This window comes from Carlito syrichta, unplaced genomic scaffold (genome assembly GCF_000164805.1).
Source record: "Carlito syrichta isolate Samal-C Ts95f unplaced genomic scaffold, Tarsius_syrichta-2.0.1 Scaffold316252, whole genome shotgun sequence".
NCBI lineage: Eukaryota > Metazoa > Chordata > Mammalia > Primates > Tarsiidae > Carlito > Carlito syrichta.
Window position 1 is genome coordinate 970,122 of NW_007260348.1, and position 13,177 is coordinate 983,298.

The 13,177-nt window shown below is 46.1% G+C and overlaps 1 protein-coding gene and 1 pseudogene across 1 annotated transcript in view; one reads left to right on the top strand and one right to left on the bottom strand.

The window, feature by feature from the left end:
* Positions 1–13,177, bottom strand: part of SH2D4A (SH2 domain containing 4A) — a 72,936-nt gene that overhangs the window by 55,408 nt on the left and 4,351 nt on the right. The window contains exon 2 of the mRNA XM_008073996.1: positions 677–836. Coding sequence (XP_008072187.1) covers positions 677–836 — 160 coding nt within the window. The remainder of the gene's footprint in view (positions 1–676; positions 837–13,177) is intronic.
* Positions 6,682–7,197, top strand: LOC103276584 (annotated as a pseudogene).

Below are 13,177 nucleotides of genomic sequence, written 5' to 3' on the forward strand. Positions count from 1 at the left end.
TTCATCTCTGAATTTCCAGTGCCTCGTGCCGTGGGAACTCCTAAAGGGCCTGCTTACTCAGCTGCCCATATCTAAGCCATCTTCTTCGAAGGCCTTAAGAGCCACTGCATCTCTCACATCCATTTCTGATGCTCAGCTGTGTTGGTCTGCACTGCTCTAACACAATTCTAGCACAACCAACGGTGATTGATCAAGTGGGGAACTTGTACATTCACACAGATCAAAATGAAATGACAGCGAGGAAAGAAGCAGAAGAGTTGCCAGTACTGTAAGAATGAAGGTCTTGGCCAAAAATCTAAAAAAAAGACAAAAAACAAAATCCTTCCAGAGAGATCCACAATGATTTTTGTGACCGTCGAATCCTACCCCACTCTCCTGCCAGATACTGGGGACAAGAGGCATAACTGCAGTGGTTTGTAAAGTCTGGAGATGGATGCTGGTCACCGCTAGGAGAGAGAGGGAAGGAGGAAGAATGGGGAGCACACAGCAACACACTGGGTGCCAGGTCCACTATCAAGGAGATGAGGCCCATTTGAAGTCCAAACTTCACCTGCATGCAACTTACTTATGTAGTAAATCCTCACATGGACCCCATAACTTTAAAATAAAATAAATAGTAGCAACAATAATAAAGTCTGGAGATGTGTAAAGTCTCGTAGGTTTGCAGATCTCATACCTGAGCTCTTTCTCCTCCTGCTCTGCCTTCAGCCGGGCCCTCTCGGCAATGATTTCATTACAGAGCGCATCGTAGGGTTTGTCTAGAGGGTGTTCACCCATCACCCATACCCAGACTTCCTTATCAGCTCCCAGTTTCCAATGGACAGATTTGCCATTGTCTGCAAACAAACACACAAAAAGTCAGACTGAACAAAATCTCTTTAGTCACAGATTACTCTGTTTCCCATCGCGAAAGAAAATAGGCAAAAACTTTTCTCTGGGGAAAAAAACATCAGATGAGGCAAATCACTTCCAACTGCTCAGGAACAAGAAGCATCCATAGGTAGCAATGGTCGTGGTGGCAGAGGGTAGCAGCTGCAATAGAAGTATTTGTATTTGTTTTTAAAATACTACAGGTATGGTTTTTGCATGTGCCTGTTTTGCAAATGAACAAACCAATGGGAAGAAAGCGGTCACTGTTTGCATTATCCTTTAGGATAACAGGACTTGCATCAGATACCTCTTAAGCCTGACAGTCTCCCTGTAACCCAGAATTCCACAGCTGCTCAGGGGTTTGGTGTCTCCATTGTGTTCCCAGGGAGACATTTTAGAGGCAGACCAGCCTGAGTTCAAATCCTAGCCCTGCCACTTACGAGCTATGTGACTTGGACAAATTACTTGATGTTTTTTAAGATTCAATTTCCTCATCAGCAAAATGGGAATACTAATATCTACTACATAGGGTTGCTGTGAGGAGTAGGCAGGCTACCTATGCCAAGTTCTTCCCCTAGAGTCTGCCACATAATAGGAGTTCAATAGAGGTTAACTGCTATCATCCCTAGCCTATTATTTACTTATATGGCAGCCTCAGAGATTCACACCAGCTTGTGAGAAGATAATACTACCAGGTAGTGTGATACTCCCAGAAGCTACTTAAATAACCCTTGTTTACAATTAGCCTTGAGGATTGGATTACATTCTAGTGCTCCTGAAATGCGGCCACTGGGGTCATGATCTCTGAAACCAGGGGCAGGTGAAGTGTAGCGAGGAGAGGTCAAGAAGGACAGTCCCTAAATCTGTCAGACCTATCAGGGTCACTGTGGTCCAAGACTGGATTTAGCAAAGACCCCAAACCAGCCGTGGTGCTGAGTATATGCAGCAGGGCACCCGCTTTGGTGCCCTGTTTGATGGGTAAGACAGCCACACTGGGACTTGTCTTCCTTCCTACACTATGTAGAAGAAGGTTTCCAACGAAAGTGTCTTCTGCCCAATGCATTGTTGATCTCCCTCATACTGTGGTCTCAGCATACACTATAAAAGCAGGCTGCTCAAAGCCAGGCTTGAGCTTGTTTTGTTTTGTTTCTTTCTTTCTTTTTTTTCCCCTTATTTTGACTCAGGAAGGTACATGTGGCTTATTACCCAGAAATATTGTGTGATGATGAGGTCTGGGCTTCGATTGAGCCCATCACCCAGGTGGGGGACATGGTACCCAGTGGGTACTTTTCACCCCCTCTCCCCTTCTCCCTTTCGGATTGGACTTTTCTACTTTTCTCAGTGCCATGGACACTTCTGTAGTATGGTAAAGTTCTAAACAGAGAGACATTGGGTGAGGGGAGACAGACTCTTGGCCTGCACTACAAAAGGATTCACACTTACTGTTTTCACAAGCAGAGAAATAGCAAGAGTGGGTCCCAGGTAGAGAGGAGAAGATGGATCCCAGCATGCCCGCATGGGGCTGGGCACCAGTGCCAGCCCTGGCAAGCTCCTGCTGTTTGAGGCAATGCCAGATGGTTCATTAACTCTAGAAAGCTGTCATACCTCATAAAACTCCCTTTATGATACTCTCTCAGGGCAACTAATAATATTTTTATGATATCCCTCTCTCAGCCTTCACCTAAGTAGCTCTCCACCGATAATTTTTTGACAGCAAGAGGAAGATGCCCAAAGAGGATGGTGGCAGAGTGCCAGAGAAAGCAAAGAGGAAGAGCCCAGAGATTCCGGCAGCTCACCTAGGGCAGGCCAAAACAGCCTCCAGAGAGCACGTGGGCTGCAGGTGGGTAGCAGTAACTCTCAGGGGAGGGAGGCACTGCCTGGATCAGGGAGAGAAATCCTAGAACTCTAGCTGAACAGAGAAGGGGGCTTAGAAACCAACTGTAGAGAAGAAAGACAAAGGAGAGGACCAGAGTCCAGAAATTTCAAAAGGAAGGGCATAGTGAGAGTATAATGAAGATAAAGAAAAAGTGGCTCTCGGTCAAGAAGAAAGAAAACGAGATGCAAAATGTCAGATTTGGCAAATGCACAAGAAGGGGCTCCTTGCAGAATGGCATTGACAATGACCTCTGTTCTGACTACTCCTCACTTCAAGAGCTCTTCAAGGTGGTCAGAAACCAAGGATATTGGAGGAGCTTCATGTGGTTCCACACAACTCCCTGAATTGCGGGAGCATGGAGAAGTCATTCTAGTATAAAGAGAATTTGCAATAATACCCTCAGCTTCACACCCAGATGAGGGAATGGTCACCAAGGAACTTCTAATTCATTCCACACAGTAGAAATGGAGTTTTTGTTGTTGGTGGTTTGTTTGTTTACTATGAACAAGATGTAGAGCCAGATGCTGCAGATGACACAGGGATGAGAGTAATCTAAAAGTAATCTAGAGTCTATGCAAGAAAGGCATTAGATTATTTTTTCTTTTCTTTTTTTCAGTTGCAGTCTCACTTTTGTTGCCCAGGTTGGAGTGCAGTGGCATGTTCATGGCCACTGCAGCCTTGACCTACTGGGCTTAGGCAATCCTTCTACCTCAGCCTTCTAAGTAGCTGGAACTACAGACGCATGCCACCACACCTGGCTAGTTTTTTTGGTGTGTGTGTGTATGTGATTTATTGTAGAGATGAGGTCTCACCAAGTTGCCCAGGCTGGTCTCGAACCTCCGGGCTCAGACAATCTTCTTGCCTCGGCCTCCCAAAATGCTTGGATTAAAGACTGAGCCACCGCACCCAACCTAGATTATTTATTGAATGCACTTTCACCACGTATCTACTATATGCCAAGCACTGAAGCAGACACAGGGAAGCACTTATAACAAGACAGCCCAGTCCTTGATCTCAGAGAACTTACATTCTAGCTGGAGGAGGCAGATATTGGACAATTAATTCATTATAAAAGTAACATGACTTGGAAGGGGGATGTTAAAGAATGCTTTGGGAATGCTTAAGAGAAACTCATCTAGTCTGGCCTCTGGAGAGTCAGAGGAAAATATAATAAAGCCACAATATATTTTCTATTAAGTCCAGTAAGTATTCAAAGGATGGAGAAATTGCTTTGGAAAGACAGAGTAACAAGATTAAGTTATTTGTATTGAGTTTGGGAAGATGGATATGGAATTTAGACAGAGGATAAGGGTGAGTTTGATGCTGGTCACAAAAATAGCATGACCAAAAAAAATTAGGGAAGGTTATCAGTGAAGGGGCCAGACTAGATGACAATACAAAATTAGGGTCTCACTTGGATGAAAGGGGCACCAGAAGTCACACGTATGTCACAGGCTGCCAGTCACACAGGGAAGGAGAGGGACATAAGGCACAGGGTCCCGCACACCTAGCTAAAGGACTAAAATGTAGGCCCCACGCTGTTGGGCCAGAAAACTGTATTAAAATCCCAGCTTTACCTCTGATCAGTTACAAGATGACGCATATACCACTGTCTTTGAGCCTGAGTCTCCTCTCTAACCAAAAGAGATGATACAGTCCTGCCCCACAAGCCTGCTATGGGACAAATGCTCAGAACATATTTACTTCATGTCCTTTATCCAAGTGGCCAATGAAGAGCCCATGAATATCCATGGGCAGGTGGTGCTAGGGTCAGAAAATGATTTAGAAAGTTCTACTTCAGTGGTCCCCAACCTTTTGGCATCAGGGACTGGTTTCGTGGGAGACAATGTTTCCATGGACTGGGGATGGGAGTCATCAGGTATTAGATTCTCAGAAGGAGTGCGAAACCTAGATCCCTTGCATGTGCAGTTCACAATAGAGTTCACGCTGCTGTGAAATTCTAATGCCGCTGCTGATATGACAGGAGGCACAAGCTCTGCTCTCCTGTAACTTACCTCCTGCTGTGCTGGCCCGTTCCTGAGAGGCCACTGACCGGTGGGGAGAGACTAAGAGTGAAAAGACCAAGAAGGAGGCAGCCAAGTCCCAAACAAGGCAGCAGGACAGAAAAGGCAATGTTTCAAAAAGATAACAAGTTTCAGGAGGCTGGATTCAAGGAAGGACCCAAAGATGATGCCAAATTCCGACACCTGCTAAGCGAGAGGACAGAGGGATGACAGGCAGACATGGTGACATCAAGAAAATACATGTGCTTGAAGAGAGAGATAATGAGCTGTTTTGGAAATGTTGAAAGGTTATTATTATTATGTTTTTTGAGTTGGAGTCTCACCCAGCCTGGAGTGCAGTGGCCGCTCCCGGCCACTGCAGCCTCGACCTGCTGGGCTCCGGCGATCCTTCCGCCTCAGCCTTCTGAGTAGCTGGAACTACAGGCGTGCACTACCACGCCCGGCTCATTTTGATTGATTGTAGAGATGAGATCTCGCCAAGTTGCCCAGGCAGGTCTCGAAACCGCGGGCTCAGGCAATCCACTCACCTCAGCCTCCCAAAGGCACGGGATTATAGGCTGAACCTCTGACCCCGGCTAGAAAGATTATTTTTAATTATACTAGAAACTCCCCAAGAATATATTCTGTAGATATCTGGCATGCAGAATCAGGGCTCAGAAATGAGGTTGAGGTAGGCAGCATGAATTTGAGACTTACTCTAGAGCTGTTGTCACTGAAGCCACTGGCACAGAGGAGTTTGCAGAAAGAATGAAACCAAGAAGAGACACCTGGAAAGGCACATGCTTCATTTGGGAGGCAGAAGAAAGGGGAAGGAGAAGAGAGTCCCAACTGACAATAAATAAATGAAAAAGGTAGAGGACACTAACGCCCAAAATGACTAAATCACAGAGAAGGAGACTGGGGAAGGCACCACTGTGCCACCAAGAGAGGAAAGGGAACTGGCACGTTAAGTGCTGCTGAAATGAAGGGGAAGGATGATGAAGACAGAAGAGGATCTCAGGCAGCCTCAGACTTCAGAGAGAGTCACTACAGAGAGACAGGTGTGGGACAGGCTCCAAAGGCGGGATGGACAGGGTGATGAGAACTGGCGCAGGCAGTAAGTGTGCGCTCTGGAGAAGTTTATCAGCAAGAAGGAAAAGGAAGATTCAGATATTTGTTCAGCAAATATTGACTGAGCGTCTGCTCTGCTCCAGGTTGTGCTCGACAGGCCTAAGGGACAGAAAGAACAGCTGAAGAGCCCAGATGGTTGAAAGATGTCTTTAATAAAGGAAACAGGGACAGAGCGTATATCTGGGTTGTTAGAAGGAGAAAGAGTAAGGGTGCTAGGGATCAGACCAGGGCAAGGATGGACAGGAGGAGGCGCAGAGGACAGGAAAGGAAGAAAGGGCTGACAAGGAGATGGGAAAGCTCCAGCCTGGTGGGAGAAGAGTTGAAAATAAAGATGCACAGAACCACGTTTCTGTCCCCAGCGTGTCTCCTTAAGCTAAAAGTATAAATTTTTATTTTATTTTATTACTTTTTGAGTTGGGGTCACTGTGTTGTCCAGACTGGAGGACGATGTCATGATCACAGCTCACCACAGCCTCAACCTCTTGGTCTCAAATGATCCTTCTGCCTCAGTCCTCCAAGTAGCTGGGACTACAGATGTGCACCACCATGCCCAGCTATTTTTAATTTTTTTGTAGAGATGAGGTCTCACTATGTTAGGCTGGTCTCCAAACTCCTGGGCTCCGGCAATCCTCACACCTTGGCCTCCCAAAGTTCTGGGATTACAGGTGAAAGCCACTGCACCTGACCAAGGCAAAGGTATAAATTTAAGAGATTGGATGCAGTGGCTCATGCCTAAAATCCTAGAACTGTGGGAGGCAGAGGTGGGAGAATCTCTAAGACTAGGAGTTTTCGGCCTGCAGCATGGCTGCCGGCGTGGCTGCCCGGGTGCTCCCGGGCAGGGAGAGCCGGGTTCGTGCGGGGGAGCGGCGGAGGCCTGCGGGACCCAGCCCCGGTTGCCATGGGCAGTTTCTTCTTCGGCTGCGAGCTCTCCCGCCGCACCGGCTCCTTCACCTTCAGGGTAGAGGAGGAGGAGATGCGGAGCACGTGCTGGCCTTGACCATGCTCTGTCGCCGAGGGGGCCAAGGACAAGTGCAAAACGTGGTGGAAATCGTGGCCCGGGACTCCAGCCACCGGGAGATTGCAGTCCCCGTGGCCAACCTCAGGTTGTCCTGCCAGCCCAGGCTCAACCTCGACGACTTCCAGGTCCAGCTGCCCCTGACCTTCCGCCTGAAGTCGGGCTCCGGCCGGGTGTGCATCACCGGGGGCCACCAGATTGTGGCCATCAGCAATGATGTTTCTGAGGACGAGGAGAGCGAAGAGGAGGAGGTGGAGTTGTGTCCCATCCTTCCTGCCAAGAAGAAGGGAGGCAGGCCCTAGCCCTCCTTGGGCCTGCAGGCTCTGGGAGGGGTGGGGGTGGCGGGGGTGTCTGCGTGAAGACCCCTTGAATGCTCTTGTCTGTCGGCTGCACTCTGGCCACCTGCTTGTGTTCCGGGACAGGTTTCCAGAAGTCTCAAGAATTTTTCTTTGTTGAAGAAGACCTGGGGCAGGAGGGAGGCCTCAGAGGAGCCGTCCCTTTCTCTAGGGTGGGGGGTTCTGGACTTTCGTGTGGACCCTCTCACCCCACCTGCACGCAGGGACTCGGGGTGGTATCTGCAGCTCAGAACTGCAGGTTTTTAACGCTTTTTACATTTTTGGATAAAGATAGAAATAAAGCGGGAGTTCTGCAGATTAAAAAAAAAAAAAGACTAGGAGTTTAAGACCAACTTCAGCAACATAGAGAGACCCTGTCACTACAAAAAAATAAAATAAAAATAAAAAACCTAAACTAACCAGGCGTGGTAGTTCATGCAGTTACTCGGGAGACCGAGGTGGGAGGCTTGTTTGAGCCCAGGAATTCAAGGTTGCATGCAGTGGGTTATGATGGTGCCACTGCACTCCAGCCTGGGCTATAGAGCAAGACTTTGTCTCTATTTATTTAAAAAAAAGAACTAAACTAAACTAAACTTAAGGAGTCCTAAGAGGGCCTGCACTGTATCCTTGCATACTTTAATACTGACCAGACAATCTGGATTGTCTGTCTGCTTCACCTTGAAATTATATGTACTCTTTAATCAAAGGACAGTGAGGGAGAGATCTTTTTATAGCACTTACATTTAATTATAGGGTTTTCTTCCCAGTCCTTGAATCGTGTTTCTACACTGCAGTGCTCTTCATGTTCTCTAGCTTATGGATTCTTAAAAAGTTCCTCTAAAATCCACTTTTCAAGAAAAGTGGGTCAGCCAGTCCTGCTTGGTACCATACCACAAAGAACTGCTGAGTAGTCTCTCAAGTCTGAGAGATTTTCCCCACTTGGGGCCACCCATAACCAGGCAGTATTGTAAAATGCCACATAAAAATGGGGCGGCATACATCCTGGCAAGGACATACAGGTCTTTTCTAGTCTTGGACTACAGTGTGATACCACTCAGGACATTGCTGTTTCTGATGCACCCCATAGGAAGGGTACAGCAGGGGTGCTGGGGGAGAGATGGGGGTGGGTAACGGTGTGGATCCCCTCCTCAGCTGTGGTGAATGCCAACCTTAGGCCCACCCAGGGCCCACCCATGGTCTTAGCCCATGCTCTGTGGGGAGGCTGCACCTGGTCTCTGCCCCAATGGGACCCAATTTAGGATGACACCATAGTAAAAGATGTGTATGTCAGAGGGGGAGTAAGGTTGGCACTCGAGCGCGTGCGCGCGCACACACACACACACACACACACACACACACACACACACACATTCATGAGAGACGTGGGAGAGAGAAGGAAGGGAGGGATAATAAGGGAGGAAAGGGGGGGAGGAGAGAGAGAAAGGGAGAAGGAGGGATGGAGGGAAGGACAGAGAGAAAGAGAGAGAAGGGGAGAGAGGGAGGTGGGAGAGGGAGAGAAAGAGGGGAGAAGAGAAGACCAAGGAGAAGAGACTCAAAGAGAAGACCAAGGACTGGGAAAACAGAAGCCTGAAGAGAATCAACACCAGGGGGTTCCTATGACATGTAGGAGATAGTGATAACGTTACATGTTAAATACAACAGGGTCTCGTCAGGGGTAAGAGAAGCAGATGCCTACCAGCCCCAAGATTGTTAACGTATTGATAGATCTCCATAAACCGCTGCCCCAGCGTCCCAAGTAGTATCTTCTTTCAGGGGGTCTCTCCTCTGGGATTCCTCCCTTCCCCCAACTGATCCAGAAATCAGAAGACAAAAGGCAGGAGCCTTCAGGACTCTGGTGTGATGGCCACAACCTTTCTGACTGGTTGACGCTTGTGCCTTATCTGCCCTGAAATGTCACTGGAGGTGATGACTCACTTTATTTGACAGTAAGGAAATGGGGACTCAGAGAAGTTCAGGAATTTGTCCAAGATCACAGAGCTAGTGTAAACTGACACCAGAATTCAAAACCAGTCGGTGTGACTGCAGAACTCGTGTTTAGGGCCAATATCACGCATGGTCCCAAATAAAACACTTTTGAGAATGAAAAGGGAACCAAGTGAAAATGATACTGGGGTAACGCAAACGGGACCCTGCTGGGCAAGTGGAGGGGCAAGGTTGGGGTGTTCTTTCCTGTCATCCCCACAGAGCACAGTGGGGCATGAAAAGGCTAGACCTAGCCCCCTGTCCATTTTAATGAAGGCCAAGATCAAGTCCTCTCAGGACTTCCTGGAATTTCTCACAACTGCTGCTTTCCCCATTACAATATTTGTTAACCCAAGTAATGATCCTGGAGTTATTAACCAAATATAACCAGTATAGTCCTGGGGCTATTGACCAAAGTCAATTTCTTAAATATTTTAATAAAGTTTTGTGCTTATTTTAGAGTCAAAATGAGAGGAAGTTGGGGAACCTGCACGGCACTACAGCCCCAAGAAGGGGGGTTGAGGGGAGGGTGTGTGATATTGATGAGTACTTCAGTCAGAAAGTAAATGGAGGCATTAAAATAAGAATAGGGGACCAGCTGAAGCCCCAGGGCTCAGAGAAGATGAAAGGGACGCATTGTTTAGTTATTACCCATAAACAGGGCTCACCACACAGCTAAGATGCCAAGTTCAGCTAAACATATACAAATGTATAATAATAAATAAATAAATATTTGGCAGAGACAAGGTCTTCCTGTGTTTCCCAGGCTGGTCTCAGACTCCTTACCTCGAGGAACCTCTCACCTTGGCCTCCCAAAGTGTTGGGATTACAGGTGTGAGCCACCACACCCAGTGCCAGTTTAGTTATAAAGTCCAGAGTCAGGGAAACAAACACGAAGTCAGGAGAAGAGGAACTCAGAACCAGTGGTTCAGGACAGACTTGGAGTTGAACTGGACCTGAGTTCAAATCCTGGTTCTACCAACAACTCAAACAAATTACATCTCTAAATTTGTTTCCTTATTTATGAGAATAAGGAGGTGGGGGGGGGGATTACCACAAGGGATTCTTGTGAGGGTTAAATGAAATAATATTAGTATAAAATATGTGTCTTGGACCTACTAAGAGAGCAATACCTTGGTGGAGGAAGAGCTCTATGGAAGGGAACAAATGAAGTAAAATCTATAGGATTCAGTACTCATACTGGGTGGGTGAGGCTTAGGGAGCAATCAGGTGGCTCCGAGGGCTCTGGCTTCAGTGATGAGGGACAGACCAGGATAAAGAGAGACAGGGCCATTGCTTTACTAAACTCTGGTGTGGCCATGTGCTCTTTGAACTATGGCTGCCGTCATGTTTTCCTTAGCTTTGGCCTATTCTCCTACCTTGGAAAGGTGACACTCTTCCTCTTTTACTCTCTCTCCCTTTAATTTACTTTCTAAGTACATTATATTTTCTAATCTAAAAAAAAAAAGAGAGGTAGGACCAGGGGTGCTGAGGAGAGCTGCAGTGACACTGATAAATTTGGTTTTGCATCAAAGTTGCAGGGCTGATGGGCATTCTGAGTGTAGATGCTTGGTAGGTAACCGACACCAAGACTGACACTCGGGTGGGCTGTATGATTGGGTAGTGTGGGCCTGTGAGTCAGCAGTATACAGGTGGTACTTAACCTTTAAAGGTAGAAGAGTTGCCCCTGGCAGACAACACAGACTCTTAACCTTAAGCTAGGATCTGTGAATCCCTGGGAGTCTACGAACGAGCTTTAGGTAGTCTGTGAACATTGTGAGATTAAACATAAAATGCTGTCTGTGTACATTCTCCTAGGTCTGCGCTTTCAGTAACTTTCAAAGGAGTCTGTGAGCCCCCAACCTCAACTCAAAGTCAAAAAGCACCAGTATACAGGGAGGCACCTCTAAGGAAACATGGATACTCAGGGGTGCAGGTAGAGATACAAAAGAAACAGGAAGACAACAAGAGACCCATGAGTGAGCAGCTACTCTAACTCCAAGAGGCAATTCTTTAATAGAGTCAGACAGCTGAGGAATTGATAAAGAAAAGAACAAATAATCACACTTAAAAGTGGGCAAACAACATGAACAGACAATATGAACAGGCATTTCTCAACAGGAGATATACAAATGGCCAGCAAACATATGGGAAAATGTTCAACCTCACTAATCATCAGAGAAATGCAAATATGAACTACAATGAGATACCACCTTATCCCAGTTAGAATGGCTAGTATTAGAAAGTCAAAAAAATAATAGATGTTGGCACAAATGTGGTGAAAAGACAACATATATACACTGTTGGTGAGAATGCAAATTAATATAACCTCTACAAAAAACAGTATGGAGATTTCTCAAAGAACTAAAAGTAGATCTACCATTTGATCCAGCAATTCCACTCCTGGGATAAGAGGTCATTATACAAAAGAAGACACCTACACTTGTATGCTTATCACAGCACAATTCATACACAAAGATGTGGAATCAACCTAAGTGCCCATCAACTGATAAATGGATAAACAAAATACGATATAAATATATATATATATTTATATACATATATGTGTGTATAGACACACACCATGGGATACTACTCAGCCATAAAAAAGAACAAAACCATGTAGTTTGCAGCAACTAGGATGGAACTGGAAGCCATTATCCTAAGTTAAGTAACTCAGGAATGGAAAACCAAACACCACATGGTCTTGCTTATACCTGGGAGCTGAGCTAAGTAAGGGTCTTCAAAGACATACAGAGTGGCACTGGAGATTTAGAAGCAGGAAGGCTGGGAAGAAGGCAAGGGACGAAAAATGTCTATCGGGTACAGTATGTACTATTTGGGTGGCAAGTGTGCTTTTAGCCCAGACTTTACCACCATACGATTCAGTCACGTAACTAAAACCCCCATGGATCCCTAAAATTATTGAAAAAAAATGGAGTCCAGCATTGGAGGTCACTGTCAGCCCTAATGCGCACAGTGAGCCCAAAGACGGAAGAGCAGGAGGAAGCAGACACTGTGAGTAGCACAAACCAACAGCTTTATCATGACTTTACGAAAAGGGAAAGTTTTGCATAAAGGAACTGGCCCGCTTGGTAACACTGAGAATCTAGCAAATGAAGTTGCACAAGTCCAAGTCTGTTTCAAGGACACCCAGGACCACCCCTGCATCACACATGGCGACCAGATCCCAGCCTGCTGCATTAGGTTTCCATAAACTTGAGAGAGACATTATGAAACAAGTGCTGGGAAACCCTCTGCTAAGTGAAGGTGCCTTCTGTTTGTGTTACCCCATAAAATTATAGAAAGAGGGCTCCACAGCAGACCCCAACGCAAACATATGCTCTAGATGTGTGCAAGACACCTTCAGACAAAAGGCACTGTCATTAAGCTCCAGTTAAGTACAATACATAGCATATTTGTTAATGGTGCCGGCTTTGAGAGAAACAGACCAGGGTCTATTCCAGCTCTGTCACTAGCTGTTTGTCTCTGGCAAGTTAACGAATGTCTCTGAGCTTCACTTTCCCCATCTGTGAAACGTGAATAGTAATTCATGCTTCAGGCTTGGTTGTGATTATTTAATGAGATAACATATTTTGCACTTAGTCAAGGTCTAATACACAGCATAATAAATGCTGGCTGGTGCTACTTCTGTATAAATGTGAGTCACATTCATAATTATAACTTTTCTAGTAGGCACATTTTAAAAATCAAAAAAAGCAGGTAAAATTAACTTTGATAATTATTTTTTACTTTACCCAAGATATCCAAAATGTTATCACTGTAATATATAATGAATATACCATTATTATTATTATTATTATTATTATTATTATTTTGAGTTGGAGTCTCACTCTGTCACCCAGGCTGGAGGGCAGTAGCACACTCCTGGCCACCGCAGCCTCGACCTGCTGGGCTCAGGAGATCCTTCTGCCTCAGCCTTCCAAGTAGCTGGAACTACAGG